Source organism: Micromesistius poutassou (assembly GCF_964030765.1).
Source record: "Micromesistius poutassou genome assembly, chromosome: 21".
In the NCBI taxonomy this organism is placed as follows: domain Eukaryota; kingdom Metazoa; phylum Chordata; class Actinopteri; order Gadiformes; family Gadidae; genus Micromesistius; species Micromesistius poutassou.
The window spans coordinates 1,977,669-1,995,151 of NC_140291.1; the positions used below are offsets into that span (position 1 = coordinate 1,977,669).

The following is a 17,483-nucleotide window of genomic DNA, read 5'->3' on the forward strand; positions in this document are numbered from 1 at the left end:
TCCAGAAGCAGATTTCGAGGTATTTCTGGCCAATCAAAAAACAAGGAAATGCGATACAATTAAATTAAATAGCCCCTCATCATCGGTATTTATGTTTCCGATATATATTTTCCCATGAACACGTGTGTCGTCATTAGGGATGTGAATTACTCAAATTTTTCATGGTCGAATAATCAGTGGGTGGTATGAACGAATAGTCGATTATTCGATGTGTGCCGACAAAGGCAGCCATGGATCATCGGCAAGAAATCACTTAATATCTTAAACGCAAAAAAACAAACTTTAACAGTGATCAGTGTTTGTGTTGTATGCATATATATTAATATTTATGCTTGTGTATTGTGTATATAGTTTTTCTGTACATGATTAATAATAATAATAATAATAATAAAAAATGAATAGTGCTACAGAACCAACATTAGTTCCGTCCGTTAATTCTTGTTTATTTGAATGGGAAAAAATGTTAACGGTCCGAATGTTGAAAATCGACTTTGACCCTCGGGAACGAATAATCGAATAATCAAATATTCTGACCCATCCCTAGTCGTCATTGGTCAAAAAGCACGCACCTTCCTGAAGGGAGGCCACTCTCCTTCAGAGCTCTGGTTCATGTTGTCGTTGGGGTCGGCGTCGGTGTGGAACACCCCGGCGGTGCTCAGCTTGTACATGGGGTACAGACACACCCCCGACGCGTCCCAGAACCGCACCGTCCCGTCCTCGTGTCTTCAGAGAGGAACACATCCAGTCAGTCAGTCATTTGAGAATACACACACACACACACACACACACACACACACACACACACACACACACACTTATATTATATATTTATATTATATTTTAAATATAAATTATAGTTGTACTATTAGTTTAGAGACCAAAGGTGGTAGTGCAGTGTGACTTATCATACATTTAAAACACAAAGATAGGTTCACAGACGTTGAAAAGTATAAATACACTTTTTTCAAAAAAGCAGCTGCGGAAGTTACAGAAATAGAACGAAAGTCATCACTCGATGGCGTCATGGTGCCAAAAGTAGAAACATCCACAACCGCTCGTGACGTCTGTGACATGGAAGTGGAACTACAGCGACAGCAGCAGCTACACCCACCCTGTGAGGAGCAGGTCCCTCTGGGGGGGGTCCGTGCCCAGGTTCTGGCCTCCTGTGATGGGCCACGGCTGGAGAGAGGGAGGGAGGGAGGGAGGGGGAGGAGGAGAGGAGAGGTGAGAGGGGTGAGGGAAATGAAAGTTTTAAGTATAATCCTGCAGTATTACCATCTGGACGACAGGAGAGCGAATGGAATGTCTGTGTTTAAGGTACCGGCATACCACGCTGATGAGCTTAAAAAGGAGTGACTGTGTGTGTGTGTGTGTGTGTGTGTGTGTGTGTGTGTGTGTGTGTGTGTGTGTGTGTGTGTGTGTGTGTGTGTGTGTGTGTGTGTGTGTGTGTGTGTGTGACTCTAAGTCATTGTGTGAAACCCAAATACACACAAAAGAATACTGTACTTTCATTGCAGTATTGTTAATTTTTTTCCACAAGGTTTTCCAGATAAAATGAATGAATAAAAAAGTGAGGGCGGGGGGGGAGAGGCACGATGCCACGGCGGTGGACAGCCGTGCCCCCCCCCCCGCAGAAGGGAGGCGGGCGGGCTGACCTTGGGGGAGTAGTGTGTGATCTGCAGCTGGCCCGCGGCCAGCAGCCGCTCCCACAGCTTGAGGGGGATGGCGGAGACGTGGTGGGAGCAGGTGATGGCCGAGCTGTGCAGGGGCACCAGGTAGGGGGTCTGGATGACGGGCCAGCCCTCCGTCTGGAGGTCGATCACCACCAGCTCCTCCTCCACCAGCACCACCAGGGCTCCGGGGTCGCCTGCACAGCAGCACAGCACAGCGCCAGCCAGCCAGGCGGTTCATCAGGGCGACGCGTTACGGGTTGTGTTTAGATGCATTGCCGAGTGTACTTTATACACTGTATACAGAATATCCATAAGTACTTTAAAAGGCAATGGCCCAAAATCAAAAGTATAATATAGAAAAGGGTTAACAACTTTCATGCAGACACACATCTTTTTCGTAGCATGCGTTGGAAGCAGTCCTCTGTTCTTTTAGAACATTGCAGAGTGTGACGGTTCTCCTTTCACATCTCTTTCCAAACTCTGCAGCCATCAACGCGTCAAAGAGTTTTCGGCGCCGGTGTCGTCTGTGGTTTAATATGGAGTTGAGCATGAAGCTAAACCCAGAGTAGCTGACAGCTCGGATTGTTCCGTTTGACAGTGTACTCAAAGTAGACCGATGGTCGACCGATGGTCCGATGGTCCAAAGATTTAAACTTTGACCTCAGTGGACGCTGACCGAAACGAAAACCAACAGAAATCTAAACGCCAACGGCGTACTTTCTTAATTTCTAAACTCAAGATGTTTTATTAGTTAAAGGGGTGATATTACTCCCACCAGGTGCTAGTGTGATAAGCCGCTTACAAACCGCTTGAACATCTGCCTTATCTTGTGTTTAAGTGACATCACAAGTGGGTGTGTCCACCTCGATGCATGATGGATAGATCAGTGTACCAGCCTAACCATTGGACTGTGGCAAATGTTGCTTATCTATCCATCACATATCTAGGTGGAAACTACCACTTGTGACGTCACTAAACCACAGGAAAGGGCAGATTTTCAAAAAGGCTTGAAATGGCTGAGCACACTCACACCTGGTGGCATAATAATATCATCCCTTTAAAAGCGTTGTCATCACGCGTTGTCCCCTTTACGTTGGGGTTTTTAAGCGTACACCGGACGCCGCACCTGTGTGCCGAGGGCCGTCCCTGATGACGAAGAAGTCGATGATGCGGGAGGTGAAGTCCAGCGCCACATGGGTCTTGCTGTGGATGACGCTGATGCAGTGCCTGTCCCCGTAGCTGGCCCTGGGCATGCCACCGCTGAACAGCAGGAAGGGAGGCCTGGACACACACACACACACACGCGCGCGCGCGTTCAAGTTCACCTCTGTTTGCAGAGGGATTAATGTGTAACAAAAGAACAAGCAAACAAGTCTGTTAAAAAAACGGTTCCAGCTTCGGTGTTGAAACAATGGCGGGATTAACGCTGACATCACCCTTGCCCAAGACGAGGCGGAGTTACGCGGTCTATATGGCGCTTCGGTTGTTTCATGACGTTGTTGTTTGTGTAGGAAAGGAGTGGGGGAGGGAAGTGGTTCAAGAATGAAAAGGGGAACTCACCCTTCTGCTGTGGGTAGCTGGATGATTTTGGAAATGGCCTTGCATGGGAAGTGTCCTATAAAAGAAAAAAACGCAAATAGAATGCATCTTAGTTTGAGTTTTACTCTTAGTTTTGAGAGAGAGCGAGAGCGAGAGCGAGAGAGAGAGACTCTCTCCAGAGCTCACCGTAAGGAATGTCGGACTTCTCCTCCTCGTCCTTGGAGCTCTGCCCCCCCACCGTCCACCTGCAGTAGCTGCCGTCGCTATGGGAACTGAGAATATGACCGCCGTCCTCCGTCCACCACGTGCTCTCCAGTTGCTGCGGCGCAGAACGAGAAGTCGAGATGAACAGTCTTAAAAAAAAAACAACACGACGAACACCGGTAGTATAACACACGCCAAGCCTGACCAAACGGCGTAACCGACGGGCGCCGACCAAAAATGCCTACGGACGCAATTGGATGGACCAACAACAACAACCAATCAGAGACCAACGAATGGTGTCACACGTCGGTGGCAGCCATCTTGGTTGTTTACGGAAAGGCCTCAACTGAAAGGCACTGTGATCGGGCGCTCCTCTGTCTGTACAGTAGGGCTGGGCGATTAATCGAATTTTGATCGCGATTTCGATTTCAGAGTGAAACGATCACCAAACTAATATAATCGAGTTGAAACGATTAAAAATATATATATTTTTATTTTTTTATAGAAATTGCAGAACAGCTGGATTCATATCTGGACTTTATTTTCTATTTGACCATTTTGTGTATATTTTTAATGGGAAATTTCTAAGTTCTCATTTACAAAGTGTTTTTTTTTGGAGAGAAATTATGAATAAACGCATCATGTTTTCAAACTCAAAAATAATCGTTTGAATAATCGAGATTTCAATATTGACCAAAATAATCGTGATTATGATTTTTTTTTCCATAATCGAGCAGCCCTACTGTACAGTCATCGTATCGGAACACAGCCACGTGTACGATCAACTGAGGTTCATGTGGCAGCTCGGTAGGTAACCCCCAACCCAGGCACCGGGGGGGGGGGGGGGGGGGGGTACCTGCGTGGCGGGGATGTGCTGGACGGCCTGGTGCCGCTCCAGGTCCCAGACCACCATGAGGCCGCGCCCGTAGCCGATCACCACCTGGTTGGGGTCCACGGGGTTCTCCTGCAGGGTCTCCACGTGCTCCAGGTTCCTCCGACCGATGTAGTCCTCTGGTACACTTGAGGGGGGGGGGAGGGAGGGGGGGAGAGAAACTAGGTTAAGGCCACACTGGAGCGTATTGGTGGTGGTGGTGGTGTGGTCAGAGAGAGAGAGAGAGAGAGAGAGAGAGGGAGAGAGAGAGACGTGTGGAAGAAGGGGGAGAGTGTGGAAAGAGAGAGTGGAAGGAGAGGGGGGAGAAAGAGAAAGAAAGAACAGAGTAGAAAGGAGGAGATGATATCAGGACAGGAGTGGAGATGGGAGCAGAGTGATAGAGTGAGTGATAGAGTGAGTGATAGAGTGAGTGATAGAGTGAGTGAGTGATCAAGTAAAAAAAAAAAAATCAACAGTCCTTCCTGGGGACCTGTATCAGGGTTCAATCGCGCCTTCATTTTTTTTAAGTCACGTTTTGTTTTTGTTCCCGCTATCGGGAAACGGGGACGCAACGATCACCGGGGAAACGCCTGACCTCCGTCATGAGTGTTTGCAGAAACTATCACTCCTCGGTGTGTACACTTTACTTTAGCGTTGCACCATAACGCACCCTCGTTTCCATGCGCGTGCCTCCATGCACGGTTTATATAACGGAATTTGGAAAAAACGGAAATTAACAGAGGGTGTGTTGTGTCGCCAAAACATTCCCCCTGGTTGCCCCGAGTCTAACTATAAAGATACTGCACATGTAATTTGCTTCAGCCAGGAGCGCCATTTAGCTTCTTTCCGTCCTTCCTCAAACTTTCCAACCGACACAGTTTTGCAGTGAGGGTTCACCACGGCTGGATGGAAGCAGGGGAAAAGGTGTGTGTGTGTGTGTGTGTGTGTGTGTGTGTGTGTGTGTGTGTGTGTGTGTGTGTGTGTGTGTGTGTGTGTGTGTGTGTGTGTGTGTGTGTGTGTGTGTGTGTGTGTGTGTGTGTGTGTGTGTCTCTCTCTCTCTCTCTTTGTCTCCGCTCAATAGGGATGGAGGAAATTCCAGGTTTGGAAAGTAGAAGCCTGCCACGTTATTTTTATTTTTTTTGCTCCGCTCCACGCATACACTGAGCAAGCAAGATTTCACCAATTCAGCAGTACAAAAATAACAATGCGCTAAATCAGCAAATTCAGAGGATGAATCAAAATGCCGGGGGGACTGTCATATATGTCATATATCACTGTCACAGACCTGCATGTTTCCGCCTGGGTGTTTACACAACAGAGTGAAATGGGAGCCAACAGACATGAATCTGTCAGATCAGTTGGGATCATTCTGTGTGTGTGTGTGTGTGTGTGTGTGTGTGTGTGTGTGTGTGTGTGTGTGTGTGTGTGTGTGTGTGTGTGTGTGTGTGTGCACAAACACACTTTACACTGCTACTGTACCAACCTGTTGGCCACCTGGTCCAGGCTGATGTTCCTCTCCTCCAGCTCCCGGAAGCCGGGGACCTCCACCACGAAGACGTGACCGCCCTCGGTGCCCAGCAGCAGCAGCTCTCCTGACGAGTGGGCCAGCACGGACGTTACCCTGGTAACGCTGGGGGGAGCCCTGAAAGAGGGAGGGGGGGGAGACGAGAATCAATAGAAATAAATCAAATATAAGGATTTTCTCTTTTAATTATTTTTTACAGGGAAGAGCCCCACTGAGATTAAAAAGGTTTTCTACAAAAGTGTCCTGGTCAAGATGGCTGGCAGCGCAACGGTTACAGACAGACAGCATGGTACAAATTACAGACAATAAAAGTTACAAACCACAACATTGAGAAATGCAATTTAAATCAGGTCCAGGTTCACAACAACGTGCCTGCCTCCAAATCCCACAGCCAGCCAGGCTTTAAAAGCCTCCAATGGGAGCAACTCCCCCACAAGCCGACAGGCCAGATAGATAGATCCGTCTTTCTTTCTGTAATGTTGCCGCCTAGCATCGGAGAGAGGTGGCGGTTAAACGACATCATACCCTGGTGGTCCAGTCAACGTGAAGCGTCCGATCTCCAGCAGCTCCGACACGCCCTTGTGGGCCCTCAGGGTCCACATGTGAAGGCTGTTGTCATCCAGCAAGGTCACCAGCTCCAGCTGGACGTTAAAGAGACACGCACACACATGGACTCTGGTTAGGTTCAACTACTACACACACACACACACACACACACACACACACACACACACACACACACACACACACACACACACACACACACACACACACACACACACACACACACACACACACACACACACACACACACACACAGCATTGCCATTAGAAGACTCTGCGTTATATAGTTATCCATATAGTTATCCATCAATATAGTTATCCATCAATTCACACTCTTTTCTATCACCCGATTGGCCTTATTCACCCGACGGCCATCTTGGTTCTAACCGCTAGCCGGTGGCTCACCTGGAAAGGGAGGAAGTGCACCCGGGTGACCACGGCGTTCTCGTCGTGTAGGCCCATGAACTCCACGCCTGGGGCTCCGTAGCTGAACGACGGTCAAGGAAGTGCCAGGAGTATGGTGGTAGTGGTGTTGGTGGTGGTAAAGCCGGTGCAGGCGCCAGTACACCCAGCATGCACAACACTCGCCTCGCACATGTTTCCGTTACAACCCTGCTGGTGCTTTCTCACAAGAGCCTGGCAGGAGTTGCAATGTTCATGTTTAATTGCTTGTCTTACAGACACATACACACACACACACTAATCGTTTAACCTGAGTGCTTGGCTTTACCACCAAGTCATCGTGGGCGTCGGAGAGGACAAGGAGGCCTGTTGTTGGGACTCCTGTAGCCTGGAGCGGCCAGTGACAGCTGCTAATGCTGCTCAGTGCCACAGCCTTTGGTGTCGTTTATGTCGGGACAATCTCCTTTATTGTGTGAATGGATTATCCCACAGACGGGAAGGCACGGGGGTTATCACAACTGTGTGTGTGTGTGTCTGTGTCTGTGTCTGTGTGTCCAAGTCCATGTGAATCAGCAGAGGGCACTTACTGGCTATGCCGCACTTTCACATAATTATGTGAAAGGCTGTGAAAACACACACACACACACACACACACACACACACACAACCTGTCATGCCCACACACAGTCACGCACACACACAGTCACACACACACACACACCTTTGTGTGGGTGTATTAGTGTCTGTACGCTTGTTACGTAACATCGTGGGAAAACAGAATACCTTTCCCAGGTGGCTGTGTAAGCGGCACACAAGGTGTTAAGAGGCAGAGCACTGGCAGGTTTCAACACGAAAAAAAATAAACTTCTCAAAAAAGAAATCAAATAAAGTCGCACTTGGCTCAAACTGTACCAACAACACACAGACACACACACACACACACACACACACACACACATAGGCTGAGGCTACGCAGCACAACGTAGGGACAGGAAAGAAACACACAGAAGGATACAGTTTGATGGCTCCGGAGCGAGTCCCGATGGCCAGGAGCTGCAGAGAGGGGCTGTAGCCCAAAGCACTGGGCTGGTGGGGGAACCCATGCTCCACTGTCTGAGAGAGAGAGAGAGAGAGAGAGAGAGAGACGTAGAGAGAGAGAGACGTAGAGAGAGAGAGAGAGAGAGAGAGACGTAGAGAGAGAGAGACGTAGAGAGAGAGAGACGTAGAGAGAGAGAGAGAGAGAGAGAGAGAGACGTAGAGAGAGAGAGACGTAGAGAGAGAGAGACGTAGAGAGAGAGAGAGAGAGAGAGAGAGAGAGAGAGACAGACAGACAGACAGACAGACAGACAGACAGACGTAGAGAGAGAGCGAGAGAGAGAGAGAGACGTGTGGAAGAAGGGGGAGAGTGTGGAAAGAGAGAGTGGAAGGAGAGGGGGGGAGAAAGAGAAAGAAAGAACAGAGTCGAAAGGAGGAGATGATATCAGGATAGGAATGGAGATGGGAGCAGAACAAGAGAAGAATGAGGAGGAGGCAGTGATGGTTAGATAAGCAAAAAACCGACACTCGTTACAGCAGAACTTCTCAACAGAGGAAAATGACTGTACATATACAGTAGTATGTACATGACAAGCTAAGGCCGTTTCAGCAGATTTTCAGTGGGGAAACCAAAAAAAACACAAAATATGAGCCAGAAGGAAAAGGAACGGGTCTACCCAACTCCTAACAGAATGATCACGCAGAATTTAAACTGTGCCATGTCCTGACGGTTGGACAGCGGCCAACGGCTAGCGGTTGGACCCTGTTAGTAGCACCACCTGCCACCGGCTCATTAATGTGATTACAGGGTTATCCACTTCTGAGTCATCTCATCTCGCCGAGTGGCAGCGACGTATTGTGATGTTGTCAGGGATATTGGTCTGGTTCCGCGTAGAGAACGCAGGCCAGCTTGTTATCGGAAAGGAATGAACTCAAATGAATGAAAATAAAACATGACTAACTGAAATACATAACAGAAAAAAAACGATCACAAGAACTCAAGTTTCATCCATTATTTTTCACAATTATAAACAAGACATTTCCTGGAAATAACTTGCTTTCCTGACAACGTGAGATGAGATACAGCGTGCCTTGGAAATGTGTGTTATTGCAAAAGTATGGAAGAAAATGTCAGATGCATCTTCTAGTCCTCCTCATCATCACACAACCCAGGGGCCTCACTACACTCAACCCAGGGGCCACGCTACACTCAACCCAGGGGTCTCTCACCACACCGCAGGGCTCCCCGGTCGCCCTCCTCCTCCACCTCCTCCTCACCTTGTTGAACTGGAAGAGGTCCTGCTTCAGCCGGTCCCTCTGGCTCTCCTGCCCGTGTCGCCTGAACCGCTTCATCCTCACCGCCACCAGGGGCCCTGGAGCCTGGGAGCGGGAGCACCACTACACCCTGCACACAGCACCGGGGAGAGGGGGAGAGGGGGAGGGAGAGGGTGGGAGAAAGGGAAGAAAATAGTTTATTTTTATGATGCTGGAGGCTGAAACGCAAACCTTTCCCACAAGGGGGTTTTTGGATTGGCTTTGGCTCGCTGGTGAACAAGATAAATAATGAATTGCATTTATAATATGGCTTTTCAAGGCACTCAAAGTGCTCAACGTGGTGAGCGAGTGTGCGTGTGGGAGGGGGATGTCACACCTCCTTGCCTAGCACTATTTGGGGTGATGCAAGGTAGCAGCCAGGGTGCACCAACATCCTCCACACACACACACACACACACACACACACACACACACACACACACACACACACACACACACACACACACACACACTTCAAACCCAAAAGGAAGAGTGGTTTAGCTCTCTACTAGTGAGTCTCCAGCACTCCGGCTCCGTGTTTCATCTCCTCTCCTTTAGATAGTTTCTTAAACGGTTATAATGAGCCCTGGAAGAAGGGGTCAGGTGGAGGGGAGGGGGAGGAGACTTAAAGAGGGGCTGGCCAATGAGACGCCAAGAGTTCCAAAAGGACCACAGAGCGTGAAGGAGTTCATAAGAAAAAGAAAAAAGAACGTCATCTCCACATCAAAGTGGGAAGCCTCGACAAATCCTTAGGTCTCATGTAGATTACCATGTGGTCGTCTGTGTAGCCCCGGCGTTTGTGTGCGTGTGAAGATGTTGGATAGGATTTTGAGTAGGGGTGTGAATATTAATCGATTTGTATAGATTAAATCGATTATACAGCCGACGATTCGATGCATCGATTCGTCCGCAAAAAAAACTTATTTTTCACAGTGAATAGGCTGATTGCCATACTAGCCCTGCACAGTAAGCACTAACGTGTGTTTATAGAATACGGTTTCTGTATTCTCATTAAAAGGCAAATGATTATTTTATTTGTTGATTTATTTGATAGATATTATATTAATAGATATAGAGGCCTAATGTAAAAAAGTTTTGAGCATCGAATCGTATCGAATCGTTGGTTTAAGTAATCGATATCGTGACGTCATGAAGGCTCTGATTTACCCCCCTAATGTTGAGCTTGACAACTGAACTAGAATCTGGCTGAGGTGTGTGTGGTTCTTCGAGGACAACTGGGGTCAGAGGTTGGTAGGGGCCCCAACAAGGGTGCGGCGGGGAGGCCATTGTTGTCTCTTTCTTTCACACACACACACACACACACACACACACACACACACACACACACACACACACACACACACACACACACACACACACACACACACACACACACACACACACACACACACACACACACACACACACACACACACACAATAAGCCACTCCAGTGTGTTGGAGAAAAGCGAGGGAAGGGCTTCTAAGGAGAAACTGAGTTCCTTGCATTCTTGTGTCGATCAATAAACCTGGAGGAATTCCACCAAAAAAGCTGCCATATTGTTACCCGGGGAGGGAGGGGGGGTGGTGCCCATCCCCCATGGTCATGCTTAGCTACAAAATAGAGCTGAAGAAGAAATCTATATTTAAAAAATATATATATATCCAGATCCTTACTTTCTATGTTTATACTTCTATGAATTGAATTACAACTTTTTTTATAGTTATAATCAAATAAATGTGTTTTTCCTTTTTTGTTTTGGATTTGCCTACGTGTGTTTCAATTATTGCAGTTGGTTGATTGAACTATCTCAAAGGAGAAACAACATCGTGTTATACACACACGACACACATAGATCCTGAAATCAGGACCCCTATGCACTCAATCGCGAATCAATATGGGATCTGAATGAACTAAAGATTCGCTCTACACCCCTACGAAGTACAGTCCTTTAAAAAGAGCAGCCTATGTCCTGTTTGCAGATAGCCGAGTGAGGAAAGGTAAAGTGGCTGGTACCCAAGAGAGCCTCACCTGTTGTAAAACAGAGCCGTGGTCACACACAGCATAACGCAGTGTAAACCAGTGGGTTGAATAATGCAGGTCTGTAGACATCACCTTGCCCAACAAGTCCAACAGTATTCTAACTGTTGAAAATACAACGTCGGCTTCACTTGAATATACAACCACCCCGCCAGTCATATCCTTATCACAAAATCTACAGAAATATTCAACATTTCCTATAAGCCCTCTCTCTCTCTCTCCCTCCCTCCCTCACCTCCCTCCCTCCCTCTCCAAGTGACACAGAAGAATGTCCACGTCCAGAAAACAAACAACCAAGAAGGAAAAGTATGTCTCGGGTTTGGCTCCAATCTAAATACACCATGGTTCTCCAGAACCATATCTGGGGCGAATATGGAGCAGGGGGGGAAGAAATAATAATAATAATCATCATGTTCAACAGCCAGACCTACAGGCCATTAGTCACAAGTCTGTGACACAATCCAGCACAATGACTCAGTTTCTCCCCACCCCAACAATGGCAGCCCGGTCGCTCTGGGACAGCAGGAGACTTGGTTCTGCTTTAGCCCCCTGTATCACTTGGTTCCTTCGGCCTCTTGGTCACACGGCGGCCTTTGGTTCCTCGTTCACACACTCTTCCTAAATACACTTCCTCACGCACAAAAAGTGGAATAGCCTAAACGTCCATGTCTGAATCGCTGTCGTTTGACCGCATTACAGAGGTCGTCCTGGGTCCGACGGTGGGTTTGTGAAACCCAGAAAGATGTTTGGAATGCTACGCAGAGCTCGTAACATTGAGCGGGGTTTGATACCGCTGACCAATCGAAGCCAAGATCTCGCTTCATCACACAACGCAGGTTTCCAGTGGAAGAATTAAGTTCCTCCCCCCTTGCACGTCTTTGTGGTAAAGTCTGAGGTGTCTCGGTGGTCAACTTGCGTGGCACTATGTATGTACGTATGTAAGTAGTCACCTTCCGGTGAGACTTGGTGATGTGCACACTGGAATGACGAGATGCAAGCAGTGAATATGATGCAACAGTAAAATGCAAAGATACAGTATTTACCTCACAAGAAGAAAACGGTTTGGCGAAAATCTCGACCATTGGCAAAAGTTAATAATACGTCCATAAGTTCACAGAAAATAGCTAACTATACGGCCTCAGTTCATTTTGGAAGGATTTGAAATACATTAACAGGAGTCAGTTATTACCCTTGAGAACATAATGCTGCTTCTAGAGCCCTGAATAAACTGTGTGCAGAGTCAAGAAGCTCAACGATATTGCCACCAATGGAAAGTCACACACACACACACACACACACACACACACACACACACACACACACACACACACACACACACACACACACACACACACACACACACACACACACACACACACACACACACACACACAACTTTAATTGTGGGCTTTCGTATCACTTGACAGACATTCGGTGTGAAGCTCAACAGGTCTTTCGATGTACTTTGCAAGGGACTACCCGCTAGTTACCCGTGGCCTGTGCTCCAAGTACCAGAGTAGATCGCAATTAGTGTGACCCAGGGTAATATTTAACACCGTCAGCTGTGTTACAACTGACAGCACCCACCCACCCACTCTAGCCTCACCACCCATTACTGCCGTTCCATGCAGCGGGTTTCTTGGATGAGTGAGGCAGACTTGCAGTCCATATTAAGACCATGAGAATAGTGTTACCAATATATGCATGACATCCTGTTTTGTAAGGCACCAGACTTGTATACTGTGCCTGTGGTCAGTCTCACTAATAAGTGGTTCTGGATTTAGAAAAAAAAAGGTTGACTCAATGTCCATGTATCGCACGGTATCGAGCATCAGAGAGGAACACTGAATCCATGAGTAATGACATGTGTGGAGGTCTTGTCGGTGGTGAACTGATGTCACCTTGGCCTGACAGACTGAAGGAGCAGCGCTCACCAGCTGGCCAGACATAATATCAACAATTTACACATCTGTTGGCCCAGTGGTTACAAAGTACACGGTAAAACATTTCTCTCAGGAAAGCCATCAGCATCTCATCATTATGTTTGAGTCATGTACAAATAAACTAGTTTGCGTTTGCACTTTTGTTTCAAACGACAGCTTTGAGTGGTTAAAATCTTGCAGAAGCGCAGAACACCAGCTATCGGCTGCGTCACCATCCAACAGAATATTTAGATAACCCATATTACAGGCTGGGATAAAAGAAAAAAGGAATACCTGTTAAAGATTAACATTAAACCAGATAGGTTGGGCAGGCCTTTGTGGCGGCACACAGTATTTTTTTCCCAGCACATGTTTGCTCAGCCAACAATTGTGTCACCAGCGATGTCCCCAACAAGACTATGGTTAAGTAAGTGTTTTGTTGTGTGTTTGTGGCCTCCTTCTCAACACAACACTGGGTCCGGAGACCAAATCACTTCCAGCTTCAGGTGGACCTTGCCCAACACACATTCCTACAGTGAGTATAGATTTTTTCCTTTCCTGGAATATCCGATGACCGAATAGGAGCAACGACCCCCAGTGTGGCAAACGAGGTAGTAGTGACAAAGGCTTCCTGTGTGAGCCACGCTGCCAATGTCAAACGTCTTTATCTGAGGCAGAGATATTTACCTGTGACGAGACGCGGGCCTCATACAACAGCCCTTATCGTCTGCAAGCTCAGATCTAAAAATCACTAAAACACACTTAATCACTACTCATTCCTCTCCTTCCAACCGGCATACGTTTTCCCAATTTAATTCTTCCTTTGAAAACCGTTCTGATGCCTCTGGCGAATCACAACCGGGGTGATTTCCATTCTTCCACAATCCAGGATGATGTCACCCGATTCCCAGCATATCAACTGATCCAACCGAGGTGCGAAAGGACTTTAATGAAAAAGAAGAGACTGAATATACACGCCGGCCTGGATGAACATGCCTACACAAGGAAGGAGGAAACGCTCTCTGCTTGGCTGAGAGGGGCTCTTCGGTCTCTAAAACAGCATAGCTAGCATACTCCCCCTGACTGACAGAATGTGTTGCTGGAAAATGCCCGGCATCCAAAATATTGTAATTGTGGCATTACACAACAGGCAGCTATGTCAGCACTTGCCAAAGTCAAGGAAGAGAGCCTGAATTATAGACTGCCCCGCCCATAACAAGAGCTGGCGTCGGTGTTCATCAGAAACCAACCTTCCTGCGACTCATGTCAAAGACTGCATCGGTGCCAAATAAAAAAAACACAGAAAGAACCCACTAGTCACATGGACACGGAAGAACCAGTTACACAGCTTCATTAGATACTACAGCCTAGGGCCAGGGCCATAACCTGGTGTACACTCTACCACATCCGTCATACATCTAGTTTGTGATGTTGATATTCCCTACGATGCTTATGACATTCGGGCTTCCTTCGACGCCGCGTAGCCCCTGACTCCCGAGAGTGGCTTGCAAACCCAATCAGGCATATATCCGTCTTACTAACAATTCCGTAACATTCCTTGATGTATGGGATTACAAAAGGACATTCCCTGACCCCTGAGTGTGACTCACGCAGCTTGCCGTACACTCTGGTTATTCTTGGCAAACGCGAGCCCAGTGCTCACTCCGGACATCAGACGATGGTCGAGTGGTCATATCAGTGCACTCTTGGAAACCGTTTGAGAGGGGATCTCTGTATTTTTGGAGTGTGACGTTGGACACTGGACACCCTCGCGTGTGGCTCTTTAACCGTTATGTTGTGCCTTTCAGACAACAGTAATTATGCACACAACATGACAGATCAGTTTTCCTGCTACAAGAATGCGACCACAGAGAGAGAAGGTCAGTGAGGGAGGGCCCCCTTGTCTTCGCTTATGGGAGGGCAATAGCTATAGAGAGAGATGCTCTCCCTCCTGCACTGTCCCTCAACACAACAGAAACAAGATCTTGTCAATGCAGGGTGGGGCCCGACAGGATGCCCCGCGACCCCACTCCACTTTTAAAAACGCCGCCCCCCCCCCCCCCGCCTTCTTTCCTGTAATCAGAACTAGGGCCAGAGAGCGATATGGGAGAGGGGATTGGGGTGGGTGTCATGAGCCAACACTGACCGGCCGTTATTTAATGTAGTTGAAGAGTCATTGACATTATTTTACTGACTAGCCAGCAATAACTGCTGATAAAAACACAGCACTGACAATGATCTGCCTTTGTCTTTGGCAATAAATAAACATGACCAATGACACCTAAGCAATGAATGAAAACTTTTCATTCAAGAGCTGTTATAGTATGTCCTCCTCGCTGACCTGTATTTTGTTGCAGCTATAGAAGGTGTGAAAAAACGACTTCCTGCATCACCTCATTATTTACCAGCCAAGTTTCTTTCTGGTTCATCATGTCGGCCACATTGTTATAATGCCAAAGAGGAAACACAAATCGCACAAATTTATTCATGCAAGGCTGGCCATCAGGCTTTTCATTGTTATTTCAAAACAGAGCAACAGAGCCTCTCAGAAATGTCGACCTGGGCAGGTAGGTAGGTGGGTAGGATTTTTATATACAAAAACAAAGAAAAACTAAAAAACAGTTATACATGTGGCTTGGAAATTAAAAACAAAAATACAATCCAGTAAACAGCACTTCAGTGTTTACAAAGTGGAGACCCACTTTTTCATAACTTCCAAAACTAATAATATACATCAGTCACCATTGGTATATTGTCAGGCGAGCAGCCAAGTTGTTGTCTTCGACCTCAGCCAAAACCTGGGAGCAGCGCCTGTTTTGCCCTCATAATAGTTTCAGGTAGACCATGCAGGTAGAAACTCTTTGAGAACAAAGGGGTTTTGTTGGGCGAGCCTTGGCTTGGTGCAGGTGGGAGCTCACACGGAACACTGTCCTCCACCAGTAACCTGCTTACAGGACGGGAGGCTTTTGTCATGTAGATGCATCAGGTGGCCGAGAACCGCACACGTTCCGAGTCGTTAAACTCATAAAATATTAGGTTTGGGTTTCTGACACGGGGTATTTGCACTGGTCATGACAGCTCGTTTAGCTGTGCTGTCAACGAGCAGCAGCAGCAGGTATCCATGGACATGTCGGACTGAGCTCTGTGGCACGGATCTGTAACGCTTCATCACACATCAAGTAGGGGGGCTAGGTGCGATTGCTGTCATTTGACTCTAAATTCCCCCTCAAACTTGACAAACCGGTATAACCATATCGACTGCAACACAAGACCCACGCCCCTACCCCAAACACACAATTACTCACGAATGAAACCACAGTTGGCTCAAAAAGCCCTGCACTACAAACGAGGTGGAGACACACCTTGACAAACGGTGGCGTCCCTTATCAAAGTTAAACGAGTACATCATTTGTTTTTCCCTGTGGCAAAACATTGACACGTACTTAAAAAAAAATGCACACGCTTAGATAGGGAGTGGAGCTGTTTTTTGTTTTTTTTAATCAAGTTACACACATTATTGACCTTTTTCTGTGTCGCTTTCCAGCCCTGAACGCAGGGTGGAATCATCTCAAGCAGCAGCAATGAATGGGGGTCATGCACGGTTCTGCCCAGCCACAGCCAGACGTAGACGAGCTAAAGCTAAGCTAATTAACATTTCCCTGTTTTGAGTTGTTGACTTGATTGACACACACACACACACACACACACACACACACACTAACTAGCTGGGCTACTAGCTACCGTCTAGCTAATAGGACCGACCGTCCATCCGGAGCGCACGGCAACCCACACTGGGGTCGGACCATGTTGTGGTCCTCCGCGGTGTGTTCCGGCGGACCGTACGGCTGGACGGACCGCTCCTGACGGACCCCCGGCCGGCTCGCAAGGAGGAGAAGAAGAAGACACCTGTGGGCGGCGGCGGTCGTCCGTACCGTGAAGGTGTTAACGAAACGACGGGCCCTCTTTCTCAAAACTCACCTGACTCGAAGCGCTCGTCTCGCAGCCAATGTCCGACGTTTAGAAGAGTCGCTGGTTGAAATCCCCCCACGGCTGATGCTCAATGTTTGTGAGGCTTGCGAAGCTCCGCTTATCCAAACCCCCGGGGAGAGGGAAAAACGACTTGAGCTGGGAATAACCGCGCTTTACCGTGTCTGGCCGCAATAATTTCACGCGGAATATATCGTTTCTTTCCCGGTTTAAAAACTTCTGTACAGATCCTAATCTTTCTGTTAGTTCCACTGCGGCAGCCTCGATGTTTCCTGATCGGCGCGTCCAGGGCTAGGCTAAACTTGACTGTCTTGCTAACTCCTCCCTTAAGTCCCACCCCCTTCCTCCGAGTAGAACTACACTTCCCGTCAATCAGTGGCTTCGTCTGCACACAAGATGTGTGTATG

General features: G+C 47.7%; 1 protein-coding gene across 3 annotated transcripts in view; it reads right to left on the bottom strand.

The window, feature by feature from the left end:
• The window catches only part of llgl2 (LLGL scribble cell polarity complex component 2), a 28,590-nt gene extending 11,231 nt beyond the window's left edge, over positions 1–17,359 (bottom strand). For all 3 annotated transcript variants that reach the window (XM_084485888.1, XM_084485887.1, XM_084485886.1), the window contains exons 1-13: positions 17,068–17,359; positions 9,092–9,218; positions 7,794–7,891; positions 6,782–6,863; positions 6,338–6,453; positions 5,771–5,929; positions 4,273–4,435; positions 3,399–3,531; positions 3,234–3,288; positions 2,800–2,954; positions 1,656–1,867; positions 1,112–1,179; positions 570–723 (exon numbers count right to left, since the gene is read on the bottom strand). In XM_084485888.1, coding sequence (XP_084342014.1) covers positions 570–723; positions 1,112–1,179; positions 1,656–1,867; positions 2,800–2,954; positions 3,234–3,288; positions 3,399–3,531; positions 4,273–4,435; positions 5,771–5,929; positions 6,338–6,453; positions 6,782–6,863; positions 7,794–7,891; positions 9,092–9,166 — 1,470 coding nt within the window. In that variant the 5' untranslated portion in view covers positions 9,167–9,218; positions 17,068–17,359. The remainder of the gene's footprint in view (positions 1–569; positions 724–1,111; positions 1,180–1,655; positions 1,868–2,799; positions 2,955–3,233; positions 3,289–3,398; positions 3,532–4,272; positions 4,436–5,770; positions 5,930–6,337; positions 6,454–6,781; positions 6,864–7,793; positions 7,892–9,091; positions 9,219–17,067) is intronic.
• Between the last annotated feature and the right edge of the window lie 124 nt (positions 17,360–17,483).